This window comes from Helianthus annuus, chromosome 13, assembly GCF_002127325.2.
Source record: "Helianthus annuus cultivar XRQ/B chromosome 13, HanXRQr2.0-SUNRISE, whole genome shotgun sequence".
In the NCBI taxonomy this organism is placed as follows: Eukaryota; Viridiplantae; Streptophyta; class Magnoliopsida; order Asterales; family Asteraceae; genus Helianthus; species Helianthus annuus.
This window is the reverse complement of record NC_035445.2, coordinates 152,183,371-152,201,262: the sequence shown is the minus strand read 5'-3', so window position 1 is coordinate 152,201,262 and position 17,892 is coordinate 152,183,371. Positions and strand designations below refer to the sequence as shown.

The 17,892-nt window shown below is 35.7% G+C and overlaps 2 protein-coding genes across 5 annotated transcripts; both read right to left on the bottom strand.

Annotated features, from left to right (window-relative positions):
• Positions 1-214: 214 nt before the first annotated feature.
• Positions 215-15,641, bottom strand: LOC110899848 (succinate-semialdehyde dehydrogenase, mitochondrial). Of its 4 annotated transcripts, XM_035981641.1 has the most exons (26): positions 15,502-15,641; positions 14,147-14,209; positions 13,799-13,934; positions 13,224-13,288; positions 12,972-13,092; positions 12,660-12,788; positions 12,047-12,153; positions 4,850-4,993; positions 4,670-4,783; positions 4,479-4,578; positions 4,345-4,393; positions 4,182-4,269; positions 3,998-4,108; positions 3,789-3,851; positions 3,421-3,531; positions 3,173-3,316; positions 2,305-2,382; positions 2,104-2,170; positions 1,858-1,943; positions 1,652-1,684; positions 1,538-1,570; positions 1,246-1,346; positions 1,045-1,130; positions 859-965; positions 491-568; positions 215-415 (listed from the first exon to the last, which is right to left on the bottom strand). In XM_035981641.1, the coding sequence occupies exons 8-26, from the start codon at positions 4,946-4,948 to the stop codon at positions 383-385; spliced, it is 1,581 nt and encodes a 526-aa protein (XP_035837534.1). In that variant the 5' UTR covers positions 4,949-4,993; positions 12,047-12,153; positions 12,660-12,788; positions 12,972-13,092; positions 13,224-13,288; positions 13,799-13,934; positions 14,147-14,209; positions 15,502-15,641; the 3' UTR covers positions 215-382. The 4 variants fall into 4 exon arrangements, with proteins under 4 accessions (XP_035837534.1, XP_022002433.1, XP_022002432.1 ...); XM_022146741.2 differs by lacking the exons at positions 12,047-12,153; positions 12,660-12,788; positions 12,972-13,092; ... (2 more) ...; positions 14,147-14,209; positions 15,502-15,641 and adding exons at positions 7,677-7,818; positions 8,136-8,238; positions 8,481-8,630; XM_022146740.2 differs by lacking the exons at positions 12,047-12,153; positions 12,660-12,788; positions 12,972-13,092; ... (2 more) ...; positions 14,147-14,209; positions 15,502-15,641 and adding exons at positions 7,677-7,818; positions 8,481-8,638.
• LOC110902029 (endonuclease V) lies at positions 4,518-16,434 on the bottom strand. The gene is made up of 11 exons (XM_035982410.1): positions 16,271-16,434; positions 15,502-15,769; positions 14,147-14,209; positions 13,895-13,934; positions 13,224-13,288; positions 12,972-13,088; positions 12,660-12,788; positions 12,047-12,153; positions 4,850-4,993; positions 4,670-4,783; positions 4,518-4,578 (listed from the first exon to the last, which is right to left on the bottom strand). Exons 1-8 carry the CDS (start codon positions 16,432-16,434, stop codon positions 12,112-12,114), a joined length of 888 nt encoding a protein of 295 aa, XP_035838303.1. The 3' UTR covers positions 4,518-4,578; positions 4,670-4,783; positions 4,850-4,993; positions 12,047-12,111.
• Positions 16,435-17,892: the final 1,458 nt, after the last annotated feature.

Sequence of the window (17,892 nt, the reverse complement as noted above, 5' to 3'; positions counted from 1 at the left end):
TGGCATTGGCAAGAACCTTTTTGGACCCAACGCGAAAAATCAAACCTTTGGACAGACTGGCAAAAATGGCCTAAACCATAGGGACTAAAATGGCATTTAACTCTATATATATATATATTGATGAACCTTCAATATGATTGTCACGCTATATTAATTGGTTTATGAAAGCTTCAAATTTAAATTATGCTTTATGGCCAACAGCAGCTAGTGCAAGTGTTCAAAAACCAAATCAATCTACCTTATTTATTGAGCAAATATGTTTTGGGTTACACCATTTATTTATTCTTATAAAAGCATGCACAAAATACAAATCCTACAATCTTACCATCCTGCAACATTTCTCCTACGTCTGGAACATCAACCTCACCAATCTATGATCAAATCATCCCATGTTCCCCATACAAACGTATTTGATCTGCAAATAAACACAGGTGTTTTCAGAACATGTTCTATTCTAACGGGTCAAATTACATGTCCGTTTGGTACTTACTTCAAGATACTCATCCAAACCATATTTGGAACCTTCCCGTCCTAAACCAGACTGCTTATAACCTCCAAATGGAGCCACCTGTATGTCATCCGTTGATATAGTAATTTCAGCCCATTTTCTTGCGAATGAGTGGTGTCGTAACAAAACGGGTCGAATAAACAACCTAGCTGCTTGAACGTCTCTGAAAGTGTATTTTTTGTGCATGCAGCCTCTTAGGCGTCTTACTCAAAGTTTGATTGATTATTTAACGTAATTGTTTTAAAATGAATAAAGAAGTCCGATACCGACATGGGCTGTTTAAACCCGTACAAAAAACGACCTGTTTTAGCTAGAGCTCATTACTATCTTGCCATAAGATAACCACATACCTCTGTAGAAACCAATCCCTCATTGACTCCCACTATACCATATTCAAGAGCCTCAGCCACACGCCACGATCGTTTCATACTGTTTGTGAATATGTAAGCAGCTAACCCTGCACATGTATGTCGGATTTATGTTTTAATTCTAACCAACTCAAAATCCTACATGGAGAAAGTATAGCATATAAATACCTGCATTGGTGTCGTTAGCAATCTGTATAGCTTCTTCTTCGGTTTTAAACCGTATAACAGGTGCAACAGGTCCAAACACTTCCTGCCTGTAGCAACAAATATTCAAGTCCGTAATCAAAACTAGAGATTTCAATAACTAGTATTAACTAACATGATACCAATCCTTAAACCAATAAAACCCTTAAAAAGGCTTAAGATTACCTTGCTATGAGCATCTCATTCTTGACATCACCTATAATTGTAGGCTCATAAAAAGTAAACCCGAGGCTATGCCTCTTACCACCCACAAGGACTTTTGCTCCCTGTTTTCACATTCCGGAAAAAATAACAAAAAAATGGATGGGCCAAGATTACCTAATGGAGGGTAGTTTTGGTATTTGCATGTTTTGGTAAGTGCGTTCAAGGCAGGCAGATGTATTAGGATACCCCTTGGACTATACAAGTTACCAATAAAGCAAATCAAAAGGCTTAACTTTGTACAAATGAATCAAACCTTTGAGATAGCATCTTGCACAAATGAATCAACCTGCAACATAACGTACAAAAAAGTTCAACTAAATTGAATGTATTAAAGAATGAAATTTAGCATAATCCGAAAAAAATGAACCTTCTGTACAGCAGCCTCGTTGATAAGTGGTCCCTGCACAAGATATTGAACCCCAATTAAGTATCTATATTCTAGCTGAAACTAAAGTCGACTAATTTTAAGTAGTAATTGCTTAAACCATTTAAAACTGCACACGGTGAAATTCCATCTTTTCAGAATACAAATCAAGTAATATGTTTTTATACCAACATTTGCAAACTAATTACCTGAACCACACCTTCACTAAAACCATTGCCAACTTTAAGGTCCTGGACGGCATTTGAAAAGGCGCTTGTAAACTTCTCATATATGCCTACAAGGAAGATAAACAGATGAACATACGAATATTCAACTTAGCAAATCCAAATAAAAGACTATTCAATGGTTTATGAAAACAGTTAAAAAGCTACAAAACAAGTGTCACATTTAAGCTTTAATCACACTATAAAATAAAAAATAATTTCTTTATATACCTTCTTGCACAAGTATTCTATTTGCACATACGCATGTCTGTCCACTGTTTCGGAATTTGGTTGCCAACTGAAATCACATGTGCGAAAAGAAACTAAGGTAAGGTCGATTTGTCCAAGGAAAAAACGAACATAACAAACACTTTTAATACAACGTTCTGACATCATATATGCGTTATAATAACTGAAATGTGAACCACTTACACTCCCTTTCAGTGCCACTTCCAGATCAGCATCATCGAAGACTATGCAAGGTGCATTACCACCAAGTTCTAGAGATACCTAAAAGAAATCGACATTTAAAAAAGATTAAGAATTGCAACAACGTTTGTAAGAAGTGCTAATACCATAGTTATCAAATGCGCTAGGCGCACTTAAGGCGCATAGGCCTCGCCTGGGGCCTAGGCGCAAAGCGCAAAAAAAGCGAGGGCCTGAGGAAAAAAAAGCGCACAATAAATAAAAATTAAAAGTATATTATATATTAGAAAAATAATACTATTTTCAAATAAAATAAACAAAAGCTATTATACGAACTTTAATATCATCTAATTAGTACTAAAAACATAATTCTAAAACTTGAGTAACAAATGTTTAGTGTAAAAGAAATTCTAACCTATATAGTTTTATACTAACTATAATAATAAAAATTATCTTGAAAGAAAAATGACCTTTTTATGTGTTGTCACTGTTTTGAAACAGTGTTAATTCTGCACAGCAGTGTGCAGAGCACTTTTTCACTGTTAAAGATAAGTTTTATAAACCATGTTTAACACAAAAGTCTGCAAATTCAACATTTTGTTTTACGGGTTTTCATCTTTATCATCTCCTTTCTTTCTTCTTCTTCTCCGGTGATGCAACCACAAACAAACTTGTCCAGAATTGAATTTAGCATTAAAACTGTGGAAGTTTGCCGTAATCTGGCCGGAAAAATCACCGGGAAGTCTTTTTTTGGCCGGAAGCTCACCAGAAGAGCGCCTTTGACAACACAAGGCGTTTTAGGTGCGCCTCGCCTGGAAAATGCGCCTAGGCGCAAGAAGCGAGCGCTTTTAACAACTATGGCTAATACAATTACCTTTTTAACAGTCTCGGCTGCACCAACCATCAATTTCTTTCCAATAGCTGTCGAACCGGTAAATGTTATCTTTCTTACTTGTGGACTCTCAAGCAAAGAATTTCCTATCTTTGGAGCATCGCCCATTACCACATTCAAGACACCCTGTAATTTTATAAAATTAAAGGTTATGTGATTAATGATAAAAGCAGAAAAAGAAAACCAACTCTTTTACAATGCATCAAAGTAAGTGTACAAGACATACTTACTGGTGGGATTCCAGATTGAAGGGCCAGCTCAGCTGCCGCTAAGGCAGTCAAAGGTGTAAACTCTGAAGGCTTTATGACCACCGTACAACCGCAGGCAAGGGCAGGGCCAACCTGATACAACAATAATATGCAAAATTTCACTCTGAGTAATGAAGACAAGAGGTGGCTAAAATTGTGGGTTGAGTATTGGGTGAGAAAGTGTCTGATGGCCTGAACAACTTTTGTTTTGACAAATGATAATCTAGTTTTTGAAGAAAAAAAGGTTCCTTTTTGACCCGTTTCCTTTTAATTTCTTTTTGTTTACCCATCAATCTATTCATAAGTAAAGGATTGGAAACTGCCACCTCGAATAATGATGCAACGTTTACCTTGCGGGTGATCATTGCTAAGGGGAAATTCCAAGGAGTTACTACACCAACCACACCAACAGGCTGCAGATTACAATAATCATTAGCCAATTCTCATAGAGCATATAAGATGATTGGACAAGTTTGCGGTTTCAATTGACGACTTGAAAGAGAACAGGAGGTCATATAATATAATCAATTGAGATGAATATGATAAAAGTTAAGAGCACCTGCTTTAGAACAAAAAGACGGCGGTCAGGCAGCGTTGCTGGAATTATATCACCATAAACACGCTTTGCCTCCTCTGCAAAGAACTCGATGAAACTAGCCCCGTATCCAACCTGCAACACTTAAGAAAAAACATAAAGAAGTGCAAACGTGCTCTCTCTAGTACCTTGATTAATATGTGTGTACCTCCCCAATGGCTTCTTTGATAGGTTTTCCTTGCTCCAGAGTTATAAGCTGTCCAAGCTCTTCTTTATGTTGAATCAACAAGTTATACCTAATGTTGAGCAAAATGATGATTAAGAGCAATGGATCATTATATAACAATAAAGAGATTATTAGCAATTAATACCAATTACGTAGGCGATTACTCCTGTCAGCAGCAGTAAGCTTGCTCCAAGCTACACAGAAGACATTGCAAACAACAGACCTATTTTATCAACAACTGAAATGCAATTAAATTAAAACAAAGGGAAGGGTACGTACGGGCAAATGCATCATAGGCTGCAGAGATTGCATCTTTTGTTTCCTTGTCTCCCATGCAAGCAACAGAGGCTATAACTTGACCGTTAGCAGGGTTGTGAACCTGTCACAGCAATAGTAAAAGTATTCTGACTGGCTGACTAGGTACAAAGCAAATCGGGGAAAGAAAGCGGAGCATGACATGGTTTGGTTACCTCGATGGTCCTTCCATCGTATGCATCGACCCACTTCCCACCAATAAGACCTTTGGTTTGTAATAATCCACAACTCTTAAGCCGGCTAACAAGACTTTCACTTCCCATGCTCATCTAAAACCTCACGTCATTAATCAATCAAAAATCCCTAACCTAACAAACAAATTCAGATAAACGAACCTGGCGACGGCTTTGCGAGTGACAACGTAGAGAGTGTGACTGAACAATGGTGAAGCGATTCACGACAGTACGTGTAAGCATCATCATCCTCTTCATCATCTGCCTCTTTCCTCCACGTATTTCAACACCCTCCGCCGCCTTCTCCTAACGATACAAATGCCCACAGATCATCATTCAACCAAAAATGAAAGAGTAAAACCACAATTTCAGTCCCTAAGGTTTACATCTAATCACACTTTCAGCCCTTATTTGAAAAAAAATTAACACTGCAATTAATGAAGAAAGAGAAGATGGGTGGACAAGGGGCCGTGCCCAATGGACATGGGGCCGTGTCCAGGCTTCTGTGCAGGCTATAAATAGGGGTGCTTGGCTCACTTGCAAACCATCCCTTGGCAAACCACCTCTCTCACACTTCACCCACACTCCACCACCACCATCATCCACCACCACCATCATCCATCATAGAGTGTGTGTAGTAGTCTCGGGATCCAAGATTGATCGTAAGAGTTCTTGACAATCAAAGGCCATGTTTGCATAAGTCTCTTACATCACTTGGTGAAGACAAGCATTTAGTGTAATACTTTTTATTTTTAATATTTTCGCACTTTTTATTTGGTTATGTATTAATGACTTTAATAATTAGTTTCTTATGTTGAAGGTGAGTCTTCCTTATCATTTGTCTGTAGTGTCTTGGCATTATTTTACTGTCTATATAAAATAAAAGATTTACACCATTCATATCTCCACGGTCTATATGGAGATATGTTGGCTATTTGGTCGGGGGTTAAGGGATTGGTTTGGTAAGAGTCTTGTCTTGTTCAGTGTATAGATCCTGCAAGGATCTGGGTCAAGCTTAGTAGGATCTCCTTCAATACCCACTGGTATTGGATGGCGGGGGTCCAAATTTCTTGATCCCCTCATATGTAAACTACTATAAATATATTAACCCGGCAACTTAGGACTGTATCCCTGCTGACTCAGACTACTTAGCCGAGGGTAACGTCACCTTCAAAAGAGGGGCCTACCACATTACGCATTAATAACTTAATTAATTATCTTTCAATAGTATTCAACCCTTTAGGATTGTATCCTTGCTGACTCAAACTACTGGGTTGAGATTAACATCACCTTCAAAAGAGGGGCATAATACAATAACTACGATAATCTCTTAAAAAGTGCAAAAGTGCGGAAATATTCAAAGGTTACACTAAAGGCGAGTCGGATCCAAGTGATTCATCTTGTCTATCTGTTTTTATTTTTATTTTCAGCATTTTAGTTTTTATTTTTCTAGTTTAAAACCTTTTTCTAAATTTTTGATTTGATTAGACGTTGAGGATAAACCGGTATTAAAAGTTCTTGTGTCCTTGGACGGCCTCGGTATCTTACCAACAGTATACTACGCTCACGATGGGTGCACTTGCCCATATGTGTGTTTAGTGTTAGTAAATATCGTGTTTTATAAATTTAAAACTTAACTAAAGTGGTTAAAAGGAGCTAAAACTATATATAAAAATCTATCACACCGCACGCACATCAAGTTTTTGGCGCCGTTGCCGGCACACAAGAAAAGATAAAATCGACGGCCTAATCAGTTTTTTTCAAAACCTTTTCAAAAACGCGCACACATTTTTCTGTATTTTAGTTAGTTTTTCATTTACAGTATTGAACACGGGCCGTGTTCACTGAACACGAGGCCGTGCTGCATGGGTTGCACATGACCTCACTTAACTGAAAATTTTAACCAGGTTAGGGTCAAATGACGTAAGATGTAACAGGTTTTGCAAATAAAGGACTGTGACTGAACTTATTGAAATTAAAGGCTATCTATTGGAATCTAATACAGACATAAAGGACGAAAAGTGTAAGTTACCCTATATATTATTATGTTGTTTTGTGTGTATGAACTGTATGAATACGATATAAATTTATGTGTTTCAAAAAAAAATGTATAAACGCTATATATTTCATTCTAAATTCTTAACACTTTTGGATTCAGATGTCTAACATAAATTTATTGTTTTTAATGAAAAGTCATAATGGAATTGGTGATGGGCAACAACTTAGGTAGTGTTTGATTTTTCATAAAAGCTCCTCCTGCCCACTTTTGTCTGCGCCGCGCAGACCACGCTCAGACGTTTAGGTTTGCAGAGTGTTTGATTTTCAGAAGACATTTATTAAAAAGGGCTTGCAAGACCTCATTTTGATGAAGATGTGAGAATGGGTCTTCTCACCTTCTCACCTCTTTGTCCAGCTATAAGTGATTTACAAACAGTACCTTAGAAGACTAGGAAAACGAAACAATTCGTGTCCATGAAAGTGGGAGACCGTACAATCAGCCAAGAACCAAAATCTCAAAAATTTAGGTATATTATTTTAGCAATTTATCACTTTAATTCGCTGGAAACTATTCTTAATATTGGTTCCACATCAAAGGAGTATGACGTTTTAAGTGTGTACGGATAAACAAACGGAGCAGTACCATACCTTTGTCAAGATGGAAGTCAAACGATGTATTGCACCGGAGATCCAGAAAACGACACTTTGATGGTTCCGCGGTGGTTCAGACTTCAGACGGGGGACAACGATGGCGGTTTGTTGTTAGTTATTTTCAGTGGCGGATCCAGAAAATTTTTCCAATGGGTTCACTTTTTTAAATGTTTCAATATTATTTGTCCGAACATAAAAAATACGGGTCGGTTTGACGGTTCGGGTCGGATAAGGTTCATAACTTAATAAAAATACGATACAATAATGAAAAAACATCGTCATGATAAACTTAAAAACACATAATATAAATAAGATGGTCTTTACGAATAAAAAAACATACCTACAACAAGCGTAGTGATGGCGCCTCCCGGGATTTCACTGACCGGAGATCTTGATTTCGCAAGAGTTTTGTAGCTTTTGCAATATCTTTCCAACATTTATGAGCTTCAAATCATTTATTGATTTAGTCCCGTTTTCTCTATCTGTCAAAGATTAAAAGACCATTAGTAAAAACTAAAAAAATGAATTGAAACTCTACAGATCTACACATCCCCTTCTAACTTTTTATAATTATTTTTATTTAATGCATCAATTCATAATCTTCTTTACTTCAAATAACATTTTTCAAATCCATAAAAATAACAACAATCAAGATTAAGGCATCACTAATCTAACCAAAATAAATTTTAAAACAATCATAAATTCTACAAACAAACTATCCATTCTAGATGCAAATTGTATAGTAAAATCTCAAAACAAAAAATCTCACAGAAATTAAGAATCTTGATATTCAATTAACCTTTGGGTCATTGTGAAATAATCTTTTCTTTCAAAGATCCAACAGTGGTGACTGGTGACAAAAAGTGTATTTGTTGGGACCAATATCAGTGCCATCAGCAAACCTAAATTTGATTTCAATAAGTTCTTCAGCCGCCATTACAACATAAGAATGTTAAAAATAGAGAATTGTATACACTATATGAATGTTAAAAGCAGAAAACCTTTAGAGAACTGATGTGAATATAATCATAAGACTTATGTGATAAAAAACCCCAATTCAAGTTACAAACCCCAATTCAGATGTATAAGACTTATGTGATAAAAAATATAATCGCTGATGTGAATTGTGATAAAAAATTCTAACCTTAATCAATCATTCAATCGCAACAGGCGGAGCGGCGGAGCGGAGCGGCAGGCGGAGCGGCGGCAGGCGACGGGAGCAATCGGCGGAGAGGTCAGAGGTGGAGCTGCAGCTGCTGATGTTGTTGTGTTGTGCGGCGTATGTTTGCTGACATAACCCTAAATGGGTTTTATTGAATTAAAAAAAATAATTAAAAGAGAAATAAAAAAAAACGGAACAAAAAGTAGTTTAACTGGGATTCGAACTCGGGTGTATCAGGTGGAAAAGCGCGGACATAACCAGTGGAGCCAAGGCTTCTTTCGTTTATGGGTTCCCTTTATAATTTACTTATGGGTTCCTTTTCAGTTTCTTATATATATTTACACTAAAAGTTAAAAACCGAATGGGTTCCCGGGAACCCGTTCTTTCTACATAAGTCCGCCCCTGGTTATTTTTGTTGTGTGGTAGTGACCGATAAGGGAGGATGAGTGGGTGAACAGAGAAGAATATGAAACAAAAAGGTCATGTGTGGGTTCTTGTGTTGTAAAGAAGAAGAAAGGAGGTTTATTGTTTGCGGCCGGAAGTTAAAAGAAATTTTTAGGGTTTTATGATTGTTATTGATAAAGAAGAAAAAAATAAGAACAGAAATATAGGCATGTTTGGCTAAGCTTTTTGAACCAATTTATTTACCTTTTGAAAAAGTCAATAACTTAAAATATTGTTTAGCTAATTGAAAAGCCATTTTCTTTTCAAAACAACTTTTTAGTATGGATAAAAAGTCATTTTTGAAAAGTCACAAATCTGTGACTTTTTAGAGCTTTTCAACACAATTACAAATTTACCCCCTACTAAACAACTTTTCAATATGAAAAATGTCCTTTTTAGTAATTTTGGTTTTTCCCACCCAATAAGCTAATCCAAATACTTTTTAAAAACTCATTTTCAAAAAGTCATAAGTCAATAAGTACTTTTAACAAAAAGTCATTTTTGAGTTAAATAAGTTTAGCCAAACAAGCCCTATATATAAAAGAGCAAATTACGTTTTTGACCCCTGTGGTTATATCACTTTTACTATATTAGCCTAAAATAAGAATTTTTAACGCATCTGCCCCTATGGTATCTATAACTAACCATTTTGGCCCCTAAGTCTAGACATCATAGGGGCCAAAATGGTTAGTTATAGAGACAATGGGGGCCAAAATGATTAGATTTAGGGACCAAATTGGTTAGTTATAAAGACCATGAGAGCAGATATGTTAGAAATTCTTATTTAATATAGTAAAAGTGATATAACTATAGGGGCCAAAAACGTAATTTACTCTATATAAAAAAAAATCCAATTTGGAAGAAAAAAAATAAGAACAGAAACAATATATATTAAAAAAATCGAATTTGGTTATATGAAAAGGATTTTGCAAAAATAATTAGACTGGTGGGTGTGGGCGTGACCAAGTAATTGATGTTATTCGGTCAGAATTGGGTTGGTTCGTAACGACATTGGACGACATCGATAAGCATGTCCATTTTAACAATGCCTTCTCTTCCTCATTTTTTATAATAATCAGTAAGCATGTCCATTTTAACAATGGGAGATGATATTTAAAATGTTTGTTTAAAAAGAAAAAGCAAAATAAATTAGTTGACCAATTTAAAATCATTAAATAGAGATTGAGAGACACCTTCATATTAACTTCAAGATTGAGGGTATATAAGGGGGATATGGGAGATGAGGTGCCAGTAACAGTCATGTTTATTGCATCTTTCTTTCAGATTTGGGCTACCCCTGTAGATTACTAAACTCAAAAGTGAAGGCTACATCATTTCTGGTAGATCTATCGTGTTTGGGCAATGAGTGACGTTGGAGGGAAGGTGTAGTGTATCTGACATATGATTCAGAAGATGGCAACGGTAGATGTCGGAGAAAGGTGAGGCAGGAATTGAGCATTTGCACAAGAAAGAAAGTGCAGAGTGGAATTCCATCAGTGTTGGTGATTAAAGACTAGAAGTTGAAAACGCTAATCGTTTGACACCCATGGATGAGTTAGCTTATGATTTAGTGTCAGCTAAAAATGCTCAAGAAACATATGAAGCTGATCTAGAAAAAAAAGACAGCCTACTTAAAAAGACCAACAACTTAAAATTAAGAAATTGGAAGAATTCAAACTCAGATTGATGCAGATCAATGTAACAAAGAACTGAGATATAAGGACCTTCTATACCTTAAGACTCACAATATAGTCAACAAATATGAAAAACTGTTGCAGTCCCACTACTTCGTTCACTATTTGCGTTAATGGTAAACATAACCATAGTTGTCAATAGCAGCTATGGCGCGCTATGTAGCGAAGCGACCAAGTGTCGCTATTTGGGTCATAGCGACCAATAGCGTGAATAGCGGCAGTTGGTTTTTTTTATGTAAATAGTAATTAGATATAGCTATAAAATAGCTGGATTTATAGGTTTTTGTTAAATATACATGTAAAATATTATAACATACATATAAAAATTTTCAAAGTTCTTTTTCTAGTGTATCGCTATATATAAAATAGCGGTCGCTATTTGTCGCTATTCGCTATGTAGCATATAGGTCCCTTGTCGCCATTCACTATTAACAACTATGAACCATAACAATATTGCAAGGGTGAAAAGAACTAAGGGAGGGGTATGGAAGTTCATGATTTAATGGTGAAAAGGTATATTCAAGAGAATGAAGAATTTATGTTGAATTCAAAATTGGCAAATTGGAAATAAATAATCCCAACTCACTGTTATTGACCAATAATAATCCCAAGTCATTTAATCACCAATAATAATCCAAACTATTCACTTTTGTTTGTAAAATACTCCCACGTTAAAAAAAAACACTAACTAGGTTAAAATATTGCTGATGTGGCTTAATATATGTGGACAGACGTGGCTGGTTAACATCTTACCTGAGTATAAAATGATTATCAGCCTCATTTTCACACACAATCGCACTCTCCTTCAAAACCCTAATTCTACAAATTGGGCAAATTCAGTCAATTGTGTGTGCAAATGAGGCTGATAATCATTTTATACACTGGTAAGATGTTAACTAACCACGTCAGTCCACACATGTTAAGCCACATCAGCAATATTTTAACCTAGTTAGTGTTTTTTTAACGTGTGAGTATTTTACAAACAAAAGTGAATAGTTCGGATTATTATTGGTGATTAAATGAGTCGGGATTATTATTGGCCAATAACAGTGAGTTAGGATTATTTATTTCCAATTTGCCTTCAAAATTTGATGTTAACAGTAATCAGAAATACGGTTTCTAAATTATCGGTGATAGAAATGTAAGAGAGGAAATATCACATTTGGAACACATGTTTTCATAGTTTTAATCAAAACCATGTAGTTTTGTTATGTTTTATATACAAGTCTGGATGTATGGAAGGTACCTACTCAGTTTTCAACATAGGTTCTAGACTTGCAGCTAAAGATCATCTTATGTAATGTAACCCGGATGCTTAGCTTTTATATTCATAAATCAGATATTAATTATAAACAGGGAACTTTTCAAACAACAAGAAAGGAGATTATTAGAATAATACAATGACAGCACCTAATGTAGGTCCCACTAAATAGGTAGAATGTAGGCAGTCTCTTGAGATAACCGTCTAAAATGATTCAATGATGCTTCCGAAGATAGTCTCTTGATCTTATGTCAGCCTAAAGTCCAATGAAGGTAAACCATGAGTTAAAACTTAAAAATTAGTGCTTACTAGAAGTATACAATTCAACTGCTGACATCTAGATTTTGATCTTGGTTTAAAAAGCGCATCAGGAGCACATAATGTGCGCATCACATGATGCAATGATGAGATCGCATTGCATGTTGCGGTTCCATGATGTGGTCTAATGTGGCGCCTTATGCAGTTGACCGGTGTTTGAACAAATTAGATCTTTAATTGAACAAATCTGACTATAGATGATGAGAATGTATTATATTTTAGTGTTTAAAGGTTCACAAGTCAAAATATTAGCTACATATATTTTTTTAGCATTATTGAATAAAGAAAACCTTGCATACGTGATGCGTGCGCTTCATGCATTGCGCATCATGCATCGGATTTTGGGATCAAAACGCATCGGATCGCTACACGCATTTTAAAACCAAGATTGTCATGCAGAAAGCTTTACTTAAATATTTCAAGAATATGGTTATTAGTTATTACCTGCCTGATGGGCTCTGGCACACGGTATTTGCATGTTCTTTTAACAACTTCAACAGCAGAAGCAAGAGATACACGGTGGCCAACTGAAACAAATATTGGTTTACATGACCCTTTACTTGAATGTATTGCCTGCACAACAAAATCAAATTAATAAATAAACTCCTGTATCTTTATGTAGCTTGTAAAAATCATAAGCAGCTCTTCATTGACATCTGATACAACAATAATATTTCGATGCTTCACAAAACACAATGAAAAGCATCAAGGTTTATGAAAAGGTTAAAAGGATTAAAATTACAGATGATATCTTACTGCTCCTAAAGTGTTCCCTGAGTCTCCAACTAAAGGGACGAAGTCTACGTTGAAGTTGTCTTCAGCTTCTAGAAGCTCCCTTACTCTGGAGTTAGTAAGACCATCCACATGATGCAACTGTCTAGACAAGAAAGATAAAATAATCACTCAAGACTTGTATGATTTGAAAACAAAATGACAAGTACTGGACTAGGATACAAATATAAAGATCACAAGAATGATGGATCCGTTAGTAGCTTTAATATGACTTACATTCTTCCCTACGCCAATTGTGGGGAGATCAGCAAGAACCCCGAGATGGCAAGCTGAGCCAAAGCCTGCATATAAAAAGTTTAATAGATGCAGCTTACTTGATACCAACATGGTGTAAAAAATAATCACTCATTCTGTCACATATTAAAACCAACGATATGAGGAACGCAACCTATCAAAATTAGGTACAAATTCACACGTGTGGTTAATAATCATTCACGTTCTTAACGTACTTTCTTTACACGTATAGTTGATCTTAACATGCTTTCTTACATACTATTATTGTTGGTTTTAAACCTATCAAGTTCTCAAGTTATTTAGATGTGACCATTGTCCTTGAGATCAAATATATGCATCAAACGCTGACATTTCCCAAATAAAAACTAATGTGAATCATGATTGTTCTGGAATAAAATAAGAAGTCGACGTCGCTTGAAATAACTGAAAAAGAAGACCATTTTATTTTAAGACTGTAATACACCAAAAGCCCTCTTAAGCCCTAAATTAGCAGAAAAAAATTGGAAATTTCGAACAAAAATTTGGCTAGGCGTTTTATCTAATACCATCAAAATCACCTTAACTACCAAAAGCATTCGATCCCCAACTATAAGGACACACCAAACAAAGCCCAGAATTTCGGCTACAAAGACAGCTTTAACAGAAGCACATGCCTCTAGGATGAAGTATTCCATTTCCATCGATCATCAACAACTGATTATAACAAAAAGAAAAAGATGTCAAGTTAGTTAAAAAAGTGGCTTCAAAGAGTAAACTTGATAATGAGATTCAGATTCTGTGTCCACGTGTCAAATTAACTTTTGGTAGCTGCATGCATAGCTTTTCATTTAGTCACATGTTGCAGAAAAAAAAAAAAAAAAAAAAAAAAAAAACCACTATCATCAAACAACAAAGACAAGCAGCACCTGAGGGTAGAAAGGATGAGAAGAATCCTGCATTTTCTTCAAAAGTTGTACAAATACTGGAGCCTGCAGATTACAATAAAACAATGTATGTTATTAGTTATCAGACTAACTTCACTTGAAGCTATAATAAGTACTCCGTTTGACTCATGAACAAGTCATGTTAGGCAATTACGATATTCTTAGGAAGGCATTAGAAAAGATTACAGAGCCAAATCCTATCCAAACAGAGGTTTTTCTTTGGTGGTGGTGGCGGCGGCGACGGTTAGTAGCGGTTAGTAGTAGTAGTAGTAGTAGTAAAACTACAACTTAAAACAGTCAAATGGAAATGATATGAAGCTGTTTGGTTTGTTTAGACATCAGAAAACAAGCAGAACTTGAAGAACACTTTCATTTTTATGGTAGCCTGATGTGTGCCTTATTCGGTGAATCCACGAAGTCCATGCATCTGCATTGCAATTAGTTTGTTCCCTTTATGTTGCATGTTTTCTTAGGACCAGTTGGTTAACGGAGTGGCGGCCTCCATGGCATATCACCAAGTATTTTCCGAGTCCATCCTTGAGGACAAGGATAGTTTGAGCGGGGAGGAATGATACGTGTCATCAACCAAAGAATTTGTCTTTCTAGAAGTTATTCACACATTTGCATTTGTTGCAAGTTTACATATTCCGCATATGAATGTTTCCCTAATTATTAGGAACTTTTATTTCTTTGCAAGTTTATATATTGTCCGTAACTTGAAGTGAAGGGTATGAATGAAAAAATAGAGATTATCTCAAGTCTTGCTTCTTGGCTTCTTGCTAATTTACTTTTGAGCTTTACCCAATACCCACTCAACGGGTGATCTATAAACCGATTGGTACATATCATAACCATAGTTGTTAATGGCGAATAGCGATAGGGCACCTATATGTTACATAGCGAATAGTGATAAATAGCGGGCGGCTGTTTTATAAATAGCGATACACTAGAAAAAAAAAATCAAAAAATTTATATGTATATTATATCAAAATGCCTTGGTATATATGCTAATTTACATATATATACTTAACAAAAACCTAAAATCCAGCTATTTTATAGCTATATTTAATTACTATTTAAATTAAAATAAAAAATAAATAAATTGTCGCTATCTATTGCTACAAGTCGCTATTGACAACTATGATCATAACCATGTAAAATGATTGAATCCGTTCATGCTGCTGAAATAAGTATTCTAATTTAGCTTTCTCTTTTTCTGTTACAGAGATCAAATTACTAACGATTGACCTAAACATTAGTTGAACAACATCAAGATATAAACTCCAAATCACAGTAAAATTAAAGATAAAATTGAAGTAAAACGAAAAGGCATATACCTCTCTGAAGGCAAGAAATCCAGGAACATAGGGAACATCGATGGTAACGATTGAGGAATCCTCATAAAGGACATCTAGGGTTTTGAAATCCAAAACAACGAGAGTTCCGCAGGCTGAAGAGGGGTGATGTTTAGAGAAACTGATATCAAATCCGCCAATATACTTCAACGCTTGTACTCCACTGCTATCTTCTTCTTCTTCTGATTCCCTCAATTTCCAGTTGTTCGATCCTCTAAGGGGTGTTTGGGATAGCTTATTTTGGAGCAATTAAAGTTAATAAGTTGTTTTTTTGAATGTTTGGGCTTAGCTTATTTTAGAGGATTTTGTGTGTGTGAGAAGTCATTTTTGAGAAGTCAGAATTTCTGACCTTTCACTTATGACTTATATAAGTTAATAAGTCATTTTGAGAAGGAATGCCAAACACCCACTAAGCGTAAATTATGTAAGAATAAATTACGAAAATCATCATTTATGCTATTACCTTATCATAAAGTGTGTCCTTTGTCTTTAAAAACTATAAAAAACGTACTCAATGTTTACAAACTCTTGCAAGTTATGTAATTTAGTTTATCCTAAATGTTAAAATAAATCATCATAAAAAACAGTAAATAAAACAATTTTAAAATTATATATGTATACAGACACTAATTATTGTTAACTAATCTTCTCCTCCTCTCCCGCTCTCTCTCAAACTATCCTACCACCACCACCATAACCCACCTGCCACCACCACAGATCTGTCTCATCTCTTTTCTCTCTTCACACACACTTTCTCCCTCTAGAACCACCACCACCGCCACCACCTACCCCACTACCATCCATCTCTAATCTAACCAACACCATCACGACCTCCACCGGCGCGGTGGTGGTTCTGAACCACCTGCAACATCCGACGAACGGATCTAAAATCGAGCCCCAACCAATCATCACCATCGTATTAAAAAAAGGTGTCAGACAGTCCACTCATAGTCTTCCTGCTCCTTCAGTTTCATCATCTTCTATAAGGTTGAAAACCACTCAATAGGTTCATGGTCGTCGTCATGGGCACTGGCGGAAGCTAGGGTAAGACTAACAGGTCAAGTTTTCGCAACAACCGACAATTAGACTTCCTATCTTATTGTATTCTCTAAATTCCCAGGGAAACTGTGACAACCCATAACTTCAAGGTAAAGACCGTTTATTTCTCTTTTATAAATCAAATCCTACATGTTAGTATTTGAAGAATTAATTACATTTATCCACATCACGTTGAACCGACCCGAAGTGTTCGAACAAGGTGCATGTCGATTCAACTCTCTTGTGAAACCCGAAACCTATGAGGTCCAAACCATAGCATGAATAATGTACATTTACATTATTACTATATTACGCATAATATATTAGTTATTTAAGTTAAAAACAATTAGGATAATAATAATTGTACAATTTGTTTAAAGAAAAAAAAAACAATGTTGCTGGCACATGTGATCTTCACGTTTTGAAAGTGCCAGCCCAATCAACACTCAAGCCTACCTCATATCCTGAATTTGATCGTCCCATTTACTTAACCGCCATCCATCATTCTGTTTTAGTATTCGTATAATATGCATGTTATCAAGTCATATACCCTTATCACACAACAACCCCACGACTCCACCTCCCCTTAACCATACAGCGGCAACAGAAGGAAACCCCCACCCATCGTCCCTTACATCGAAAACCCTAGAAGAAGCACCGTTCACTGCCGATTCTTCTTCTTTCCTTCTTCGACGCACCGGAACTATCACCCAAGATCACCACCGGTAAGTGCCTCCCTACTTCGTAGTCTCACATTAAGGTTTTGTTATCTCGGTTTCGGTTCGATCGCGACTTTAGCTTTATGTGCATTTGTGACATGATCTTGACTTGTTATAAGATAACTATATGAAATATAGATAAAGTGTTGTGATCTGCTTATATATGATGCTAGATTTTTTTTGCTTTGACTTGATGATTTGTGTCTTTAAGAGTAATGAATACCAACTGTTCTGTATGTGATTCAAAGGAACATTATGATGTGTCTTTAACATAACTATTTGTGTCTTGATTGCTGCATTTTTTAGATCTATTAAATGATTGACCAATACAGATTTAATGCTCTAATATATTTACGCTAACTGTATATGAACATTCTTTTCTTAAGGGTATAGAATAATTGTGATTCTAAATGATTACATTACAATGATATATTTAAATCACCAATGAATAAAGTAATAATCTTAAGGTTGATCATTACGGCTTGTGTGTCACTAAAGGACTTCAATGGTTTTGATATGATATTACCCACTGTGTGATGTTTATGGATTTGGTTGGCAAATAAGCTGATCGTTCAACATGTTTAAGGCATCTTATTATGTGATTTGAATTATTTGT